The 21,033-nt window shown below is 41.3% G+C and overlaps 2 protein-coding genes across 3 annotated transcripts; one reads left to right on the top strand and one right to left on the bottom strand.

Moving 5' to 3' along the window:
* Positions 1–1,736: 1,736 nt before the first annotated feature.
* On the bottom strand, positions 1,737–5,772 carry LOC103470377 (neurofilament heavy). The gene is made up of 4 exons (XM_008418789.3): positions 4,878–5,772; positions 3,882–4,081; positions 3,656–3,780; positions 1,737–3,558 (listed from the first exon to the last, which is right to left on the bottom strand). Exons 1-4 carry the CDS (start codon positions 5,629–5,631, stop codon positions 2,385–2,387), a joined length of 2,253 nt encoding a protein of 750 aa, XP_008417011.2. The 5' UTR covers positions 5,632–5,772; the 3' UTR covers positions 1,737–2,384.
* Positions 5,773–11,070: 5,298 nt separating this feature from the next.
* On the top strand, positions 11,071–20,441 carry fancg (FA complementation group G). 2 transcript variants are annotated; one of them, XM_008418791.3, is made up of 14 exons: positions 11,071–11,292; positions 11,479–11,572; positions 12,030–12,155; positions 12,285–12,457; positions 15,534–15,684; positions 16,346–16,470; positions 16,575–16,721; positions 17,723–17,883; positions 17,996–18,062; positions 18,155–18,471; positions 18,562–18,602; positions 18,681–18,854; positions 19,842–19,956; positions 20,216–20,441. In XM_008418791.3, exons 1-14 carry the CDS (start codon positions 11,224–11,226, stop codon positions 20,307–20,309), a joined length of 1,854 nt encoding a protein of 617 aa, XP_008417013.2. In that variant the 5' UTR covers positions 11,071–11,223; the 3' UTR covers positions 20,310–20,441. The 2 variants fall into 2 exon arrangements, with proteins under 2 accessions (XP_008417013.2, XP_008417012.2); XM_008418790.3 differs by having other exon boundaries at positions 11,476–11,572.
* The last annotated feature ends 592 nt before the right edge of the window (positions 20,442–21,033 follow it).

Here is a 21,033-nt window from a genome sequence, read left to right as displayed (position 1 = left end):
CCTCCCATAGAATTAAAAAAAAGTGATTTAAAGAGAAAGTGTGTAAAGAGCAGTGACGTCCCAGAGACTGATTTTTTTAACCAATCTTTGCAAAAATACTTGAAGCTTAGTTGTTTTTTTTACAATGCAGATATCAAAATAATGTTTAAATATCTGAATTGTAATGTTCTCAAAGGATAGCAGATTTTTTTAGATTATGCTATATTGGTGTACAAAAAAGCTGTAGGGAGGGAGGTTTATTTAAATAGTTCAATTCATACTCTAGCAGGACATCAAATGAAAAACAAAACAAAAAATAAGTTCACTAAATATGTCGAACATTTAAAAGCATTACACAAAGTAAAATAAAAAGGCAAGTTTATCAGAGGTGTGTGTCTGATAAACACAGACACAAATTAAAAACAAATCCAGTCTTGATACTCGCACTTCAGTCATTGATTGTGCAAACAGCTAATCAGATTCTTTGAAAAATTGCCATAAGCAAAATTGTTTTCCCTCCGGACCTGAAGGACTCGACAATTTCTGTCAGGTTTTCAGGGAGTTTGTGGAGCATAGCTACAGAACCAAGCCCTGCCCCGCTTTGTTTAGTTCTGCTCCTGGGAAAACTGAATCAGCTAATGATGGCTAATTTAGTAGCACATTTCATATGATCAGTCAAAATTAGATTTGAGTCTAAATCGACACCAAAGTCTCATGTTTGTCCTGTATTCCTTATCCTCACTTAGTCAAGTTCTAGGTGCTAAAAACGATTTTCTGCCATAAGCTGGAGGGCACTCTGACTCATCCACTCCTTTATATTACACCTATCAAGAGGTTAGAGGGTTAAACAAATGGTGGCATAATGCCAGTGAGGATCCAGTCCTGTATCAGTGATCAGGAATCTATTTTTAGTATAACGTGGAGTATTGCATCAAACACATGCTGCTGTGGCGGGAGGGGCTGGAGGCAGAGAGGTTGGAAAAGCTGCAGGAGGAGGAATTACTTTACTCTGCTTGTATTTCGGTGCTCTGCAGCTTTAGTGAAGTATCATTTGCAATGAGGACAAAGCTGCCAGAGCATGCATCCTCAGAATCAGCAAAAAGTGTGTCTCAGAGAAAGGTGAGCGTTGTCCACACGCCTAATCAAAACTACAAAAGCATGTTTTCTTGCTTGATGTTTTCAATTTTGCAATTTTTTTCCACCTCTGACAGTTTGATTAAGGGAAACCACACCCTGTCTCTGCAGCAGTCGCCCACTCTATGGCACTAATGCTGGGAATTTCCTAGAAAGATAATTGTCTCCTATTCAATTGACGTAGTCAGACATAATCAATTACATTTGTCCCTATTGATTAAACAAGCAGGTCCTGAAAACGAACAGCCTCTGCTGCTGTTTTTACATGTTTATCCCCTCACCTTGGCAATAAGGAATCAATAGCACTAAATTGGACCATAAAGGTGCTGCTGTTCAAGTGAAGTTGCTGCGCGAAGACGGGACTACTGATTTATACATGAGCGTGATCCGCTGCATGTAAGGCAGGGTGCAGTGGCTGCTGAGGACGGGCACAGCTCCCCCTCTCTTTAGCCGCAATGCAGAGCAGTAACTCCCGGCGTTTACCTTTCTGTGGTTTCACACCTTGTATGAGAGCTTCTCACACGTCATTAATCTACCAAGAGTTCTTACGCGGCACATTTCTGCAGGACTGTAATATTTAAAAAATAGAGGGAGAGAGAGAGAGAGAATGATGCTACACAGACTTTTTTATGTTTTTCTTTTTCCATTGTTTATTTACTGTTTCATTTTGCATATTCTCAGCAGTTTATACATAGCACAGTCATCATTGTCTTAGCATTTGCAGACTGGAAGAGTGAGACGCCACCGTTCGCCTGTCTGGAGAAGCAGCATTATTGGTGCACAACGAGCAAAACTCAAGTCTTCCTTAAATTATTCATCTGTAAATAGAATATAGAGATTTCTACCTCCCTTAATAAACATATTTATATATATTCAATATTGCTCACAATCATTTAGCTTGACGTAGTTATGACATCTCTGCCCATGAAGGCTTGTGTGGGCCCTGCCGGCCCCGTCAGGATTCGGTTTAAATGCACTTGATGTCCATTAAGGGCGGTTGTCACATTCACATAAGGAGTTTAGAGCATTCTGCATTCACTACAGTCATACAGTCAGAAGCTTCGAGGTGTGAGGGGGGGTGTAATGGCCATACTTGGGGAGCGGTGGGGTTGTTTGCTACAGAAATCAATATTGCTTACATACTGTTACCTGCCTGAACAGCTGGGTGCGCCCAGTTCCTTCCTCCTGCTCTGCACCCTTCTCCTCCTTCCTTCCTACTCTGTTCTTTGGCATCTCCTTCTCCTCCACAGGTAAAAATGCAGCGATAGGTCTCACTTCTTGGCCTTCTCCTCCTTGGTTTCCTTTGACTCAGTGCTAGAGGACTTTTCAGCTTTTTCTGCCTTTGCTCCTTCTTTGCTCTCCTCTTTACTCTTCTCGTCTGACTTCTTCTCCTCCTTTTTGCTCTCGGTTTTCTCTGGTTCTACCTTGGCTGCGGGCTTTTCTTCAGGTTTTTTCCCCTCTTTCTTGGTTTCAGTTTTCTCTGGTTTTTCTTCAGGCTTCTTCTCCTTCTTGCTTTCGGTTTTCTCAGACTTTGCCTCAGGCTCTGGTTTCTCCGGTTTGGGAGCAGTGGGCTTCTCCTCTTTAGCAGGAGGACTGCTCTCTTTGGGCTCGGGCTTTGGAGCAGGTTTCTCCTCAGCGGGCTTGCTGGGAGTCTCAGGTTTCGATGTTTCTTCCTTTGCCTTCTCGTCCTTCTTTGCATCAGGTTTGTCCACCTTCTCTGGCTCTTTTTCCTTGGGTTCCTGCTTCTTCTCCTCCTTCACAGGTGGCTCTTTCTCCTTCTGCTCCTCTTTGGCTGGCTGAGACTTCTCCTCTTTCTTCTCCTCCTTTGGGGTGTCTTTGGCAGCAGCGGGCTTAGCACTCTCCTTTTCTGGAGATTTTGGTTCGGGGGTCTTGGGAGCCGGAGATTTGGATTCGGGGGATTTACTAGGAGGGGATTTTGACTCGTCTCCTGCAGGAGACTTGGCGGGGGATTTGGGCTGGGGGGATTTGGCTGCTGGTGATTTGGATTCTGGAGATTTTGGAGGAGATTTAGATTCTGGTGATTTCTCAGCAGGAGATTTAGTTTTCTCTTCTCCACCTCCTTCCTCTTTCTCTTCTTTCTCCTCTTCCTTTCCTTCTTCCTCCTTCTCTTCCTGCTCCTCTTCCTTTCCTTCTTCCTCCTTCTCCTCTGCTTCTTCACCTTCATCCTCTTTGGTTTCCTCATCTTCCTTTTCTGCTTCCTCATCTTCTTCTTCTTTCTTTTCCTCCTCTGCCTCCTCCTCCTCTTCATCATCTGCCTCTTCTGTCACCTCTGTCACCTGTGTCTCATCCGTCTGTTCCTCCACGATCACAGTGTCTGAGATCTCCTCACTTTTTACTTTGATGTGGGCTGAGATCCTGCTCTCCAGGTAGGTGTACGGGCTGCCACCGGACACAAAGCGGTTCTCCTCTCCCTCCAGCAGCTTCCTGTTTCAAAACCACAAATGGTAAAAATGTTCAAGACCTTTGGTAGGAAAATCTAAATAGTAAAAACAAAGACGTGTGCACTTTGACCCTAGCAAACCTGTATGCAGCGATCTCGATATCCAAAGCCATCTTCACATTCAGGAGTTCCTGATAGTCCCTCAGCTGGCTCGCCATCTCCCACTTGGTTGTTTTCAACTCGTTGTCAAGTTGATTGATGGTCTCCTGCGAAATGAAAACACAGAAACCTCAAGATCAGGAGTCACACTGAACATTTGAGGAGATTATGTGAGGGGGGAAGAAAGGGGGAACTCCCTATCTGGTACCTGGAGTGAGGTGATGTCATCCTGGTGTCTGTCTTCACTCTCCATGCGCTGTCTCTCCAGCGACTCCTTGGCTCCTCGCAGGGTCTCCAGCTCGATGGTGCGGCTCTGGAGCTGGCGGCGGTACTCTGAGATCTCCTCCTGGGAGCCACGGATCGCATCCTGGTTGGACCTGGCAGCGTCGGACAGGCGCTCCATGCGCACTGCAGGTGTACAAAAAAAATATATTAAGCATTCAGAAACCACGTTTCTGTTTTAGTTTCACAGCACCGATTGATATACATGTCAGATTAGATTTGTCATCTTGAGACTTTTTGGCAATCCCTTCCTTCACCGCTGGGAGCGTGAGTAACCTTGACACTGTTCATCTGTCATTCAGTCTGACTCAGCTTCCTCCCCTTCAGGAATGACGCTCTGCTGCAGTCAGCTGGACTCAGAGGTCACGCAGTCAGAGGAACTGTGACTGTACTATTTTTTTATTATTATTATTTATAATAATAATAATTATTATTATAACATGATTTTAGCATGTAGGTACAAGTACACAAATTTAGGAGAAGACGCTCTGATCGATGGGTTAATTTGTCCTGCTGTCTAAACAACGAGCTGTGTCCCTGAAGAGGAGTTTTATTTTTTTTACATCCATTACCATAAAAAAATGCACTGCATGCAAGGGCAGCAAGCCAGAGTGCAAATGAGCCTCCTCTCTGTGTGCCATCTCACGCCTGCAGAGCTGTCCTCGCTTCATGCGAAAATTGTCGATGCGGTCACGAATTGCGGTGCATGTAATTGAAATCCGAATTGTGTGTCAAAATATGTTTTCCTTTAATTCTATTTTTCTCTTCGAAAAGTTTGCAACCAGATAACGGTGTGGTGTGGTTTTATGTGAAAATGAATCACTACAGCTTTTATCTGAAAAGCGGAGAAACGGCTTCAGCACCGTGGACAGAGGGACTTTGCAGCTTTTGCTCTAAAACGTGTCCCCTTGGCCAGCCTCACCTTTGAACCACTCCTCTGCGTGCACTGCGCTCTTTGACGCGTGGCTGTCCAATTGTGAGCGGATCTCTCGCAGCGCGTTGGTAACGTCCGCCTTGAGCGTGTCCCTCAGGTCGAAGCTCACCTGCGCGCCCTGAATCTGCGCCAGCAGCTCCGCCACCTCCTCCTCGTGGTTCTTCTTGAGGAAAGACGCCTCCTCCTCCAGGGCGCGGAGCTTCTTGTCCAGCTCCAGCCGCGCCAAGCGGCACTCCTCCACGTACTTCTTCATGGCGCGGGCGGCAGCCTCCAGCTCCTCGCGGTTGCGCGCCTCGTCCTCCAGCCTGACCCGCAGGTGCTGGATGTCTTCCTCCAGGTGTTCGTGCTCCAGGGCGGCGCGGGTCTTCTCCCCGGTCAGCTGCTGCAGGAGACCCCTGAGGTCGTTCAGCTCCCGCTCGTAGTGCTCCCCGACGGAGATGCGCCCCGCCTGGCTCTGCCGCAGCGCCGCCGCCTCTGCCTCCAGGTTGCGGTTGTGCATCTCCAGGTTGCGCACCTTGTCGATGTATCCAGCGAAGCGGTCGTTGAGAGCCTGCAGGATCTCCTTCTCGCTCCTCCGCGTCATGTCGCCGTTGAAGGTCTCCAGGCTTTCGATGGAGGGCGGCTGGCTGTAGGTGAGGCGGCGGCGCTGCTGGGAGTGGAAGCCGCTGGAAGACACGGATGCGGGCCGAACCTTGCGGTACGAGCTCGGGCCCATGAAGTGGTGGTCCACCGTGAAACTCATGTTGGCCAGGCCGGGGGAGAACTGACTGCAAAGGAGGGAGAGCGCTGCGCTTTTATAGGAGGGAGGGAAAAGTCGCTAGTCAGCACAAGGGCACTGTATTTTTAAAGAGACATCGTTTCTTCTCCTCCTCCTTCCCAAAAAAATCTACCGGCTGCGCAGAAATAACTGGGCAGCTCAGATGCTGAAACTACAAACCTCAATATTAACTTTATATCATGCAACGCGCACCTTAGAAATCACTTCATCTACTTTTTTAAAAAAATATATATTTATTTATTATTATTATTATTATTATTATTTTTTAAATCACCACACTTTAAAACATGCAGCCATGTCGCATTTCAATCCTCCTAACACTAATATTTATAAATAGCTCAGGTTAGTTTTCTTTTTTTTATATATATTTTTAAAGATGTAAAACCATTATAACGGTGAACTGAGGGGGTTTCAGTGTGTTCTGCTGATGCTTTTTATTGTTTGCTGCTGCAGTGAGTTTGCAGATCAGCCCTCCTGGGGATCACCTCAGCTGCTGGGCCATTGACAATTTTCACACTTGCAGCGTCTGGCAAAAGTATTCACATCCCTCGAATCTAGTTGACACAAGCTTGACTTTATTTTACCAGGATTAATATGGTAGAGCAACACAAGGTTCGTATGTGTAAAACAGAGAATAAAGAAGGAAAATGAAACAGGATTTTTAATACTCTTCTCTGCCCCTCTTCAGGGTTCAACTCCCAATCCCCTCCAGCTTTATCATTTTTGTCTTTTTCACTGCGCATCTTGTGTTCTACTTTTTCTGCTCTCACAAGGCAACCAGATTAGTTATGATGCAATTTAAAATCTGCCATATTTGCAAACATAGGGGGAATTGTTCCATTTCAGTCCAGTGATTAAATCAAAATGTGTTATAGACCACGCCATATGGTTGGTTTTTATCTTAGTTGGCTCATCCCTCCGGCATCCCTTATCTGGTAATATCGGAATAGAAAACAAGTTGAATAATCTAAACATGCAAAATATTCACACCCCTTCAACTCAAATGTTGTCATAACCGCAGACATCTTTGGTTTTTATTGGGATTTCAATTGACACAACAACACAATTAGCACATTGCTGTGAAGCTGGAGAAAAATCATTCATTGTTTTCAACAGAAATGTGAAGAGTTTCATGATGTATTATGTTGAGTCAACACTTCTTTTGCTGCAATTCCAGACGTGAGTCTTTGGGAATATTTCTCCCACATCTAGAGACTGAAATGTTTCTCAATTCTTTGTTGCCAGATAGATAAATCTCATTCAGACATGAACAGAGAGCTTCTGTGAATATTCATTTTCAAATCCCCTTCAATGAGATTTAGTTCTGGACCTCTGGACTCTTCTAACACATGAAGATACTTGGATTTAAATAATCCTCTGTGTGTTTAGGGTTGTTGAATGTGAACCTCTACTGCCTCAAGTGTATTGCAGCCTCCAACAGATAGTCCTGTATTTAGCTTCATGGATTTTACCAACAATTTAAAACAATTTTCTTCCTAATACAATCTCTTCAGCATAAATGCTGAAACCACAGGGTTTGATGTTAACCAATGGGTATGCTGTGCTCAAGGGGATTTTAGTTTTTTTCACACAGTGTTTAGCAGGAAGGTAAAAAATGTTATATTTTGGTCCCATCTGACCTGAGCGCCACATGTTTGCTGCAAGTTCTACTGAAGTTGTGACAAACTGCAGGAACTTGACCTTCTTGTGACTTTCTTTCTTCCACTCCTCCATAAAAACCAGACTAATGGAGAGCCTGACTAATAGTCATCCTGCCTGGAGATTCTATCACCTGAGCAGTGGATCTCTAGAGCTCCTGCCTCTTGGCTGCTTCTCTGATTGATGCTGTACCTGACCGACCTCTTAGTTTAGATGTGTGTTGGTAGCTTTGGAAATTATTTACTGTCCCTGATTTAAACTTCGCCAAAATTGGGGATGAAAACACATAAACATAAAACACATAGATCTCGTACCAGGACATAAAGAACAGACGGTTATAATCCTGGTGTATTTGGGTTTTGGCTTTCATCTGTGTTTGCATTTTGATTATTTTTTTGTTTATTTGTTTAAGCTTGGCTCTTACCTTAGCAGTTCATTCTTTCATATTTATTTTCTTTGTTTGCTCTTACTTTCCTTTGTGCATTCTTGAGTTTATAAACCTTTTCTTTATGCTGTTGTATATGTTCTCCTCCTTCCAGTTTATAGCCTCCTTCCCTCAGCCTGCCTAGTTGCTCCCTGCTCTTCCTTCACACTTGCAGCTCAGGCAAGCAGGGAAACTGAGCTGCAGTTCACACAGAAGGAGCTGAACAAAAACTGCAAAGGAACTACGAACCAGAGGGAAAAGACTAACACAGATCTGAAAGTACTGAATCAAAAGTCTCAGAGAACAAAACACAAGAATAAACTCAGAAACTGAGCACAGAGGAATGAACTAATGTGGCAACACCTTTCTAATGATCACACAGAAATAAATCGAATATAACAAGACCTGATGAACGCAAATGAGAACTAAACCCCAAACACCAAATGATCATAACAATTAAGCACCATACAGTGTGTTGGTCTATCACATTAAATCCTCTGAAGATATCCGTGACAAAATCTGAAAGTGTTTAAGTAAAAGAGCAAAGCATTTTCCGGACATGCATACAAGCAAGGACTACATTTCAAGCTTCAAACAAAAATCCCTTCTTGTGATTTAATGATCACTAGTATATTTTTGCATTTGCATTTATATCTGGCTGGTTTTAGATGATGCAAATCACCATTTAATGCACTATCTTCTGCAGCACCTTTACAGTGAATGTGTGAGGATGTGAATTCTGCCACAATGACACAGCATTATCCCAAAAAGTGAGCTGCTGATGTGAAGAGCTCTCTGCTCTGAGAATAGAGCTCACCCTGAAGAGCATGTGCAGCACCTATTGATTGACTGAGGGTGAACGAGTTTACACGGCACACCTCAACAGAGTCCTGAGAATTGTGAATTCACTGATCTGTTGAGAACTAAGATGAAGAGCACTTTGGTGTTTCCTTCTGTCTACTGTTTGTCTGTATGATGGCATGTTTTTTTAAACACCGACTCTCTAGACAGCATGGAATATATCAGCATTTTATGCCTTCCACTAATATTTTTTAAATTTCCTGTGACGCTACTCTAATAATTGCTCACACACTCATTTCCTGTTTTCCTCACCATCGCTCATGTTTGGGTGACTGAAGGACAGACAAAACATGTGTCTCTCTCAGGGCTACATGGTTTATAAATAGAAAAGAATCGGCTGAAAGCAGAGGTGATGTAAAACAATCTCATAAAAGCATGTAGATGTCTTCAATGGCTCAATGTATTTACTCCACAAATCTGGAACTACGAAAGAGGTGGCAAGAGGAAATATATTTTTAAAAGACAGCATAAGACGTGCACAACATCCTGAACTTACCGTCCTTACTGAAATATGGTGGTGGCAGCGTCATGCTGTGGGGATGCCTGGCTTCAGGAGGGACAGGGAGAATGGCAAGAGGGAGGAAGCTGGATAAAAGAAATCCTGGCTGAAAACCTGTGAAAGACATAAAACTGCTGGGAAAGCTTACTTTTCAGCAGTTTTAACCAATATCATTTTGCATGTTTAGAATGAACCAAAGTCCAGACATAAATTCAAATGGCAAGAACTGAAAACTGTATTTCTCCAATGCTTTCCATTTAATTTGGATGAATTTGAGCTGTTTTGCAAAGAGCAATGGGCAGAGATGTCAATCAAAAGTACAAAGCTGGTAGAGAAAAGTAGAAAAAAAATAAGTCCTGCATCTGTACTTGCAGTCAAGGGTGGTTTTGCACAATTTTAACCAGTTTGTCTGTATGGTTTACAAAATGTTGTACTTTGTAAAAATTCTGCATTATGCACTACTTTTGTTGGTCACATAAAATCCCAGTGAAATACATGAAAAGTTTAGTTTGTAGGTTCGTGAAAAGGTTCACGAACTGTTGGCTGTTGGACTGTGGTAAAATATGGAATAAGGGAAACAAAAAATCTCTGTTTTAAATATCCAAGACAACTTGCTCAAAGAGCTGTGGCAGGAGGACAGGGGGAAGGAAAGAGCTGGGGGAGAAATGTAGGCAAGGATGATATGTTGAGGATCTTAGCTGTCAGGAGCGCCTCTCCATATGTTTAGACTGTCCAGTTATTTGAGTCTATGAAGAAATGAAGGGGATGCTCAGGGTTGAAGAAACAAATTAAGCCATAAAGGCTGATGCGCTCATGCAGGGATGACAACAAACACACAGACTGATCTAAGACAGATGCATCTGGGTAAGAGGACAGACGGTCACCTTGTGCAGGGACATTTAGAAAAATGGCTGTCCCAGCAGGCTCAAGTATGACTCAGCCATAGTGCAATTAAAATCTGGGTCAGTGTGCAACCAGATTTCTACATTTGATTATAGTTTCACTTTGTGGGAATTCATCATTCTGAATAAAGCTATAAATTTAATGAAACTTGTAAATGGCGTTTATTTTTGGAAGATTGCAAGCAAACAGCAGCTCTTAACAGTTTGAGGGCTGTTGCAGGTAGACTGAAGTTTCTAGAAGAGTGGCTGGGCCTGGCTTCCTCACAGCACCACCTACTGGACAGTCAACAGAACTGCTCGTGTCATTCACAGATGTACCCACCCGGGGCAGCAGGACCTTACACCAAAACAGATATTACACCAAAACAAACCCAGCAGCTGCTTTACGGGTGGAGGTGAGTGAACTGTAAATGGAACTGAAAAGATTACATTTCTGAGATAATTTATAGAGTCATAGTCAGAATCGTCCAACACAGACAGGGTTAAAATACGGCGTTGGAAAGAAACGGGAAATAAGAGGTACATACTGTAATTCAAACAAAGTTTGGAGAATTCAGGTGTTTGATAAGTTAGAGAATTGCAGAGGGGGTAATAACAAGCCTTTCACTAAGGCCTACTGGACTTATTGCTACACAAGATGGGCAAAACCTGAAGGAAGGCGTAGGTTTTGTAAACTAATTTAAAAAAAACAGTTGAACTTGTAATGATTCAGAGTAGAAGGAAAAAGGGGAAATTAGTAAAAATTGGGAAATTAAAAGAAAAGTTAACCTCTATTACATGGAGGTTAACTTGTAACTTCCATGGTTACAAGTTAATCATGAAAAATAATCATATTATTTGTCAGTCACAAAATGAAAAATAGTACAATTATTTTTAATTTTGTGGCTGTGGTTTGATTTTTTTTTGTTTTGTTTCTTTTGATCCACACTCTTTACAGGCTGATAGCGGTAATGCACTTTACCTTATTTTCCAACTTGACCAGTCGACCTGACATCACATTTTTCACTTTCTGTCCTGATTAGCAGCATTTGGTTCTGTGCCCCACACTCCAGAGCGGACGGTGGCGCTAGTGCATTTCTCGGGCTGATACCAGAAGAAGAAGTCTTCACGGTAGTTAGGTTTTGGACTTCCGGTTGTGAACGAGGGAAAGTTAAACAACCACAATTAACTTTATTCTTTTTACCATTAACAGTGATGTAGTTTCTGACAAAATGATTCAGTCAACAAGTTTATTGGAAAGCTGGACTCAAGAAAATAACCAGCTAGCTTCTAGCTGTAAGGTAAATCCCTGTTAAATATGTATTTTAACTGCTAAATGTTAGTAATATTAAGTTTTAGCTATATGTTCCTACTTTTCTTCTAAATTGTGGTGGACTAAGAATGTAAAGTTGCATGTCTGCAGGTAGAAAAACTCAGATACATCCTGATAAAGTTTGTCGTTTGTTTTGGACTGATTGCTTCAGCAGCAGGATGGACAAAATGAACCGAACCCAGAGCACAACCTATTCAGGCAGAGACGATGGTCTTCCGACTTTCACAAACTTCTCAGAAAAATACAAGGTGATCCACAATCCTCTCTTTTTTATTTGTTTATCCCACTCCACCAATTACAATTTAAAATAAAAATCCTCTTTCGTTCAACTTAGTTCGTGTCAACGGAGTGTCTGTCTTGGAGCGTTTTCACATCAGGATTTTGAAGACCAACAAACCCCCATACTCAGTATCAGCATAAGTTTAATACCACAATGATAAAATGATCATTATAAAATGCACACTGAAGCCTTTTTGTAATTGTTAGATATAACTGTTAATCAGAATAAAATAAATAGCAAACAGAAAATATTTTTTGTGTCCAGAATGTTACAAAAACTGCAGAAACAATTGAGAAATTTGACTCTAGGAAAGTACAGAATTTTGAGATGAAAAATCTTAAGGAAATCTGTATATTACTCTGTGAGAAGCTCTCATCTATAGCTTTCATCTCATGTGTTTCTTTTCCTGTGTTTATCTCTCTCAGGCATTCCTCCTCATTTGGATCGTGCACAGCTGGAGCTTTCTGTCGTTTATAACACTTGTGTATGCTTTACTGCTCAGTCTCAGTTTGATGAGGCTGAACTGCTCCTCACACAAACCGCCCAGAGACGTAAGTTTCTGCCTGAAAGCACGGGAACCTTTTACTGTACTGTTGATCGCACCAGCTACTGCCAAAGAGGTAATCTTACCCTGATAAGGTTTTTCTAAGTCTCCTACTGTTTGTGTTTGTTCCTGGTAGTGCTTCAGATAGCAGGAGATGCTCCTGGTACTTCTGACCCTTCTGTGCTTTGGAGAGCAGCTCTTAAATCAGTGACTGGCCCAGCTTTGCATCGCTGTGTCCTGAGCCTCCTCTGTTTGCAGTGGGGAGTGTGGCTGGCCAAGAGCCGCCTGAACGCTGTGCAAGACTTTCAGGTTGGTTTTGAACATATTTTAACGAGTTATTCCCACCGCTTTATGTTGTTTAGAATAATTGAATGTAGTTTGTGATCTGCAGAAAAATAAATTATATTTTTGAAATGTGAGCATGTGCTATGAGCAATGTTAGATCTCACATGCTTTATGTCAATTTACTGGTAATATAAGGGAACACCAGAAAAAAAAAAATTCCTAAGGAGTTTAGGTGGCAGGTTATTTGGTGTATTTTTTTCACATATGTCCAACCTTTCAATATTAGTGAATGAATAACTTGGAATAAACTTTCATTCAACAAACATCTTTATCCAGACTTTGTTGACAGGATCCATTTGTATCAAAAGCACAAAACAGTCCTAAATCAACAGGACTGCTATTATCCATCCATCCATCCATCCATTTTCTTTCACCCTTGTCCCTCAGTGGGGTCGGGAGAGGAATGTTCCAGGCGAGAGGCGGGGTACACCCTGGATAGGTCACCAGTCTGTCGCAGGGCAACACAGAGACACACAGGACAAACAACCATGCACACACACTCTCACATCTAGGGACAATTTAGAGAGGCCAATTAACCTGACTGTAGGAGGAAACCGGAGTACCCGGAGAAAACCCACGAATGCACAGGGAGAACATGCAAGCTCCATGCAGAAAGACCCCAGGCCGGGAATCGAACCCAGAACCTTCTTGCTGCAAGGCAACAGCTCTACCAACTGCGCCACTGTGCAGCCCGGACTGCTGGAAAAAATATTTTCCTGGATTCTTTGGGAGCTTGTTGGCCCTTAATTACATATTAATTATAAAATTGGACCCTGACACCTCACGGAACCGGATTTGGGTTTATTGCGTCAGGGCAACAAGGGGTCTAGAATGGCAAGTTTTCTACAGTGATTATGAGAAATGAAATTCAAATCAAACAAAAACTATGTTCATAAGAAAACTTTTTTTTGACAAAAATGAATCAGACATGGTTCCAACTCACCAAATATAAAATAAACAACTAACTTTCATTAATGAATGGTACATTTGAGCAAATTACTAAAACAAGCTTTTGTGTGTTTGTACATGTTTATGTTTGGCAGCGTTAGAATCACTAAGGATGTTGAAATTAGTCTTTTTCCCTATTATATGTTAAACATCAGGAAGGAATTGCTTGCTGATGTGAAAAAAAAGTGTATATCACATTTTTGGCACTTGATTATTGGCGTACCTGGGAATCACCATCTGTTTATCTGATTATCTATAGGTTGTAGCAACCAGATTCACATCAGTCACTATAGTTAGGGGTGCAGGTTCTTTTTTTAAAAGTTTGTAGTTCTGATTCTTTGTTATAATTTGAGCCAAGCAAAGGATAACATTTCCACCAGCTCCCATATCTGGTAGATTTGGTGGTTGCACGGCTCGTCCTGTATAGGTTGTAAGGACCACCATCTGCACCAGTCACACAAAGTACCCTGCAGACCCATATTTTTGGGTTAGGCAGGTATTGCTTCAGTCTTTGCCTGCCTTGGAATAGAGCCATTAGTTCATTGATGACCAGCTCATCACTCTTTGGGACTGAAGTCAGTTTTGAGGATAAACAAACAATGAAATAATGGTTGTACAGTGGATCCTCATGTTTTCATCAGGAATGACCCCAACTTATGAACCATGCACCTGTTGCTGTTATCCAATAATAGAGTAAAAAACTTGACTGTGATGATTAGTTTGTAATCAATTGAATATCATTGCATTAGAATAATATTGTCTGAGCAGAAGGGCCCTAACTGCGCAATGTTGCCCTGAGGCAACAAACAAAAAAAACACAGTTTTAGCATATAAATTATAAAAAAGATTGTCTTGAAATTATCTACAATGATTCTTTACATACTCACAGATATGAAAATATTTTTAGTTGGAGTGACCCAAATTTAAACATGAAGAAAAGTGATGTATAACTTACAAGTAGGAGGCTAGGTGTAGCATGCACCTCCGCTTCATAAAAAAGACTGCTCCTCTTCTAAGTAAAAGGTCACATGAACCTCAATACCTCTTTTATTTGGACAAAAATATGTCTGGAGTTATTTTAAATCATCAACCCCCAAAAATAAAATAAAGGAGCAACGTGAGGTACAGATATATGGTTTGTTGCCAGAGGCAACGCCATGCCATAGAGGGTTAACAACTAAAATTTCATTTTTGTTCTGTTTGTTTTGCATACAACACGATAAAACGTAAGCAAAGACTTGTATTTTATAACCTTGCTACTCAAGGCATTACATAAATAAATGAAATTAAGGTATTTAGGTATTTATACATTAAAAAATTTATAAACTTTTACCACAGTGTAAATATCAAATATGATCAAACTGAAGTGGAAATAAACAGAAATGGGGTTAATTTCAGTCCATAGGGAAATGAATCTTCATCTTTTAAACACTTTAATTAAAATGTAATTTGTAACATTTTCACTTGACACGCATAGCAGTTATATTTATTAATTGTTTTTAATGGATTAATGAGAACTGGAGCAATCAAGATGCTAACATCGTCTAAACAACAACATTTAACACTGGCAGTATTAAAATGGATTTTGCATATGAAAACACACTCACATTCACCGCATTGTCCGATCGTCTGGATGCTGTATGTTGTCTATCTGCTGTATTCAGGACATGGTACAACATACTGACTCATGGCAAACTTTAGACCTCTTCATGGGTGTCAGAAATAATTTCCTGCAAGGCAGTGGAGAAAACATCATTTGGCGTTATAGTAATTTTAAGACCTGCAGCCTGGGATGGGTTCTGCTTTCTTTTTCTGAATTGTTGAGCAGTTTTCCAGAACTTCCTTTAGACCAGTTAGAGTCCTAACCCACAGACTCTCTAAATTCCTCCCAACCATCCAGTTTGCAGCCATTCTGCCCCCCAGCCATTCTGTCTGTTGCTTCAAGAGTCCCCTGAAAACTCCAAACTCCAAATACCTTGCTCTTCATCCTGGTCTATCATTTGTTTTCTCAAACTCTGCAGTGTTTTATCTCTGTGTAGGTTTGGTTGTTATCAATGAAAAAACTTCAGAACACTCATTTTCTTTGATGCAGGTGGAGATGTCTCTTTTGGAGGCACAAAGTGGAGCAGTTTGGAATGATTGTAGGGCTGAAACAAAGGAAAAGATATCAAATATTCCCATACTGGTTCTGGACCCAAGAAAGCTTGTTGATCTGTTGAAGATCTGCACTGCAATTGTTCAAGGTCAGCAATATTTATACTGGTTTAGTTTTATAATGCTGATTCCAGTATGTGTGACTAAACAACATTTAACATTTAATAATATTTTAGCTCTGTGTTCTCTAACACATGCATTAAAATTTTCCGTAATTGTATCACTTTCTATTTTGTCTGCAGTGCCAACACTATCAGATGGGTTTCTTGTAGAGAATTAACTATTTCCTTTTATAATGACCTCAACTGAACTTTGTAACTGGGAATAATAGTTTACTGTTAGTAGCAAAGTGAAACTGAATGAAAATAGAGTCGAGCTGTAAGAAGATAAAAACAAGAACAGGAAGAATTGGCCTCACACAAATAATCATATTGTTTTGTAGTCATTTAGGTTGCTGGGAAGTTTAAAGCCTCAAATTTGTTTCAGAGTGCAGTAAAAGTTGTGTTTTTCACCATTTTTTCCTTGTAATGCTACAAAATCACTTGAGACATTTGGGAATCTTAATGCAGAAAAGTTTGGAGTATTAAAATGAGAAATTTGTAAGAATGATCGGATCTGACAGCTCTCACTTGTTTCCTAATTACCCAACTCCTTCAGCTAAGACGATCAATGCTATTCCCCTCTCCTGTCAGCGGCTGTTGATGAATAACAACCCAAGCGGTTTTGCTCTTCTTTCTTTGTTTTAATAAGGTGCAGAAAGGCTGACGGAGGGTTGGAGTGTGCTTTCTGCTCTGCAGGCTGCTTCTGCCTCGCCTGCTCCCAGAGCTCTCATCGCTTACACACACCTCCTCTCAGGTTCCTGCCTCGCCCATATGGTACATAAAGCCGCTCATACAAGCCATTGATAACAGAAAAAGTAGAGTGCTAGGTTGTTTCATTGCCTTTGAGCATATGTGTATGTGTTTGCACTTGTCTCTAGAACCGCCCTCACATGGCACTGCAGTGTTACCGAAAGGCTCTGGAGACGGACCCCCGCTGTGTTTGTGCTCTCTATCAGAGCGCTCTCATCTACAGGCGGTTGGAAAACTCGCAGGCGGAGATACAGGCTCTTCGCATTCTGCACTCGGTGAGTAACCTAAGATAAAAATATTTGTCCCAATAATAGGATGCTTTTTGTTGTTTCTTATGTTAATGGATACAAATACATTGCTTTTGTAATAATTAGTGGGTGTCTTCCAAAAGTATTAATAACCCTAAATAGTTTTGTCACAAACATGGATGTTTAAATGTCTTTTATCAGGACTTTGTTTAATAGCTCAACACAAGATGTTGAGCTATTAAATTAGATGTTTTCATTTTTCATATATTGGTTTTCATTTTTAACCAATATAAAGTTTTATAAAATCATCCTTTTATAGCGACGGGGACTAAAATTTAGATCTAGATTTTTGACTGGGTCAGTCCATGAATTCACGCATAAATTTTGATCTAAACCATAATCTGACTCTGTGTTTAGCATCGTTTTTCTCCTGGTTTCTTATCTATTGCAGCCTCTAACAGGTTTTCTTCCATGATTGTTCTGAATTTAGCTCCAACCATTTTCACTGTCCCATCTGATGGAACACATCCCCACAGCATGATGCTGACTCCACCATGTTTCTCTGTGGGACTGGTATGTTCAGGATGATGTGCAGTGTAGGATTTTTTTGCGTCGTACATTGCTGCTCAGGCCAAAACGTTCAACTTTGGGTTACAGAAAAACAGTCTATAATGACATTAAATCACACACAGGTTGATTCTAGATCCTAATCAGGTGTTTATTTGGGGGTTTCAGTGTAAAGGGGGCTGAACGCAAGCCTTCACCGTCCTTCTGAGATGTTTAAGTTGAAAAACAGTCCTGGATTTCCTTCCACCTATTAAATATGCACTACTATAAGGTTGTGGAAAGAATTGTAACAAAATTGGAAAATGCTGAAAGCATAGAAATGCCTTTCCCCAAGCACTGTACATGTGTTTTGTAGTTAACTAGATGAGCAAATAAGTGAAAAACTAACTTTTTATCACTGAAAAATATTAAGTGAGTTCCAAGTCTGGATACTGAAACAACAAACCTCTTTTCTTCCGTAGATGTTGCTGTTACCCTTGACTACAGAACCTGCCATGGCTGCAGGCTGTCTCCTCTCACCGTCCTTATTTCTCTGCAGTCAATCACTGAGTAGCCTGCTCTCTGTCCCGTCTGCCCTCAGTGTCCTTCACAGTCTGGCTCTCAAATGCGTGATCCACGGCAGGTGAGAGAAGCAGCATGGTGGTCCATGTGAATTCCTTTCACTGGCGCAGATCATGTATTTGAGAACGTGTCAACTTTGTTGTTAAGAAATTAGAGTATTTCTGCTTGTTTAGGGTGTCAGAAGGCGTGGAGTGTTATCTAGACCTGCTTGCTGCTCTTCAGTCAGAAGATCAGCATGGTGTAAGAGCAAACATGTTGATGGACCATTTCCAACAAGTCACGAATGAAGTAGTATTTCTGAAAAGTGTTATTTTGCATGTTTATGGCCTCAGGTTCATGCTGCGGTCTCCACCCTCCCCAAGTTACCCAGACTCTACCTCGAGGCTGGAGCTGCCTTACTGATGGCCCGGCGGCCTGCAGACTGTATGGCGCTTTGTGATGAGGTCATCGGGTCGACTCAGGATCTGCTTCCAGAAAAAGTGTTGTTGGAGGATCCAGGGGACGGGAGAGTGGCCGGGAGCGGGGAGGTGACGGAGGAGGCAGAAAATGGGTTGGTAAGGCTGCTCTGGACAGCAGCAGCTTATCTCCTTCAGGGTCACTGCTACTCTCAGCTGAAGGACTGGAAGCAAGCAGTAACCCACTACACAAGGTCTGTGGTTCTGGTTCTGGACTGGTTTTACTCAGACTGTTTCTGTGTGGAATTCTGAATAAACACTCAACATGGTTTTCTGCACTGTAGGTGTATCAGCCTGTTGGTGAAGGTGCTCTATAAAGACACAGGTGAAGTATTTAAAAAAAAAAAAGTATTTTGGAATGGATCTCTAGTCAGTCTCTTCTTAACTGCATGATTCATTACAGGTTTCTCTCTACAAATGCCTTGTGCAGATAAAGATGCTGAGCAGTGTGTAGACTTGTGTGTCCTCCAAAGACTAAAGGGACTTTCATTAGCTGGTAGGGGGATCAGCTTTGCCCAGATAGACCGGCTGAGAGAGGCCCTCAGAGACCTTCAGCTCAGCCGGCAGGCCCACCCAGGTATGTACACCACAGCTGCGAATAAATGAGTGCAGCTATGATTAAAGATCCAGAGCTCACAGTGTCCTCCCGACTTCTGATCCGAGCATGTATAATGGTATGTTAGTGCCCTAACGGCGCATTTAAAGCTGCTTATTTTTCCCTGTGCACCTTCAGTATGTGACGGTAAAATAATTAAATGGGTAAAATAGAAATATTTGTTTGTTTTACAAATAGAGGTATGGGGAGATTTGTTGGTAAGTAAGTATAGCCATGTTTGAAACATAAATTAGTATCAGAAATGCCTTGAAGTTTTTCATCAGATCAGGACCTCAAAAAGAAGGTTTTGAATTTCTGTGGTAAACTCTACTAGACCATCTCCAAGTAGTGTATTGTTTCTGTGACAACAGTTGTCGGTATTATAAAAGAGTATGAGGTTAATAGGATTGTGGACACAAAAGGAAATGCAACCCAAATGATCCAAAAGCATTCACGCTGAACTCTGAGGTTAGCAGGGATTGATGCAAATAGTTCTGATATATAGAATCAAGTTAAGGGTGACATTTATTTTGTCAAGGCCATTTTAATTTGTTTAATTATATATAAACTTCAACTGGCCCAATAATCTAAAACAATGCTGTAAGCATTAATGGATGCCATTTAACTTTTGTTGATTTTTAGCAATGTTTTTGTTTATTGCAAAAAAAGTAATCATAAAAGCTTGTTGCACAGAGGATGTGAGAGTACAGATGCAAAAGTAACCTGTGTCTATAAACAAGAAACCACAAAATACAGATCAAATGTCTGTGAAAACACTCAGCCCACCTGTAGGCTTTGTAAAGGGAAAGTGGGCTGCTTTCTAGCGGTGAACATGTCAGATTGTGTATTTTTGTGATTGTGAATTGTGTTGAAATAGAAGGAAATATGTTATTTAAAACCACTGTGTGGGTACTTGTATTACATTGTCCTGTTTTCAATCACATGATCGTCCAATCCTTTCGGTTTCAGAGGGTGTGAGTGCCAGGCGGTGGTATGGGGAGGTGCTGTGGAGGCTGGACAGGAAGCAGGAGGCGGCTGCTTGTTGGGAACAGACCTGGAGCAATCCCATCCCATCCTTATCAGAGTGAGATGCTTTATACTCTGCCCTTACACAGGCTTTTCCTTTTTACCGAAATTCATATCTACTTGTAACAATCTGTTCGATTGGAGTTTGGGACTTTAAAAGGAAGAAGTGAAAAAGAAATTAGAAATTGTGTAATTTGAATTATTTAGATCTGATTGAAAAACACAGATTTAAGAAACATCTAGAGATAGGGAAAACCTAATTATATAACCTGTTTACTTTGTTTTGTCTTATGGTGGGAACCTCACTTCTCTTGCAGGGCTCTTCCTGTGTATGCACAAGAACTTCAGTCTGGACCGTTGCTGGATTCTGCAGAGCTGCACCAAAAACTGCAAGAACTTGGTCCTACCTAGTCAGCTTAGAGAATAAAAATATAAACCTAATCACTTAATAAATGTTTGGGGCGGCCTGTGCAATAAGTCAAATGGTAGCAAGAAAATTATGTGGAGAGAATTAAATAAAGAAACTATATTTATGAAAACCCATCATGTGTTCACATTTTTCTGTAGGTATGTTACTATCAGTTAGTCTGCAGCTGCAGAATTTGCTTTTCAGAGCAACCACCCTGCAACCTTTAGACGCTTACCTGCCCTGGCACACCTATATCAAACAAATCAGGAGCTATGTACGCTGGCAAAAGGTTTGACATTGTTCTGGATTTGGTTGATTCACAAAACTCATAAGGATCAACTGTGGCATAATGTTCTTTGTTGCTATATCTTTCAATACCTGATGGACACTAACCACTGAAAAGTCAGAGTTCTAATGTCTAAAAATTGTAAAATGACACAAACCGTGGTGGAGGACAGTGAACCTGGAATAAGTTCAGATGAGCTGGCATCTTAACCTTCAAAGTTGGAACTGGAAATGGCATGTTTATCAATCAATGGTGGACTGTCTAATTTTAATTTCAGAAAGCCTTGTTTTTTTTCTCTCTTTTTCAAAGTGTGTTTTCTGCTTTAGGAAGGAAATTGGTATCACAATTTGCTCTGTAGAAGTACAGTAAATTGTTTTAAAACAGAATTATTTTTTAAATGAAAAGTCAGGCTTAATTTCTAAATACCTAAACAAAAAAGT

Source organism: Poecilia reticulata, chromosome 9 (genome assembly GCF_904066995.2).
Source record: "Poecilia reticulata chromosome 9, P_reticulata-male-v2, whole genome shotgun sequence".
Lineage (NCBI taxonomy): Eukaryota > Metazoa > Chordata > Actinopteri > Cyprinodontiformes > Poeciliidae > Poecilia > Poecilia reticulata.
The sequence above is the reverse complement of the archived record's forward strand: the minus strand, read 5'-3'. Positions and strand labels throughout refer to the sequence as shown.

Coding starts and splice junctions, on each gene's coding strand:
- LOC103470377 (XM_008418789.3), bottom strand. CDS start 5,631: ATGAGTTTCACGGTGGACCACCACTTCATGGGCCCGAGCTCGTACCGC. Junction 3,781..3,881: donor ATGACATCACCTCACTCCAG/GTACCAGATAGG, acceptor TTCATTTCGCAG/GAGACCATCAATCAACTTGA. Junction 3,559..3,655: donor ATCGAGATCGCTGCATACAG/GTTTGCTAGGGT, acceptor GTTTTGAAACAG/GAAGCTGCTGGAGGGAGAGG.
- fancg (XM_008418790.3), top strand. CDS start 11,224: ATGATTCAGTCAACAAGTTTATTGGAAAGCTGGACTCAAGAAAATAAC. Junction 18,855..19,841: donor CAGCCGGCAGGCCCACCCAG/GTATGTACACCA, acceptor TTTCGGTTTCAG/AGGGTGTGAGTGCCAGGCGG. Junction 19,957..20,215: donor CCCATCCCATCCTTATCAGA/GTGAGATGCTTT, acceptor CTTCTCTTGCAG/GGCTCTTCCTGTGTATGCAC.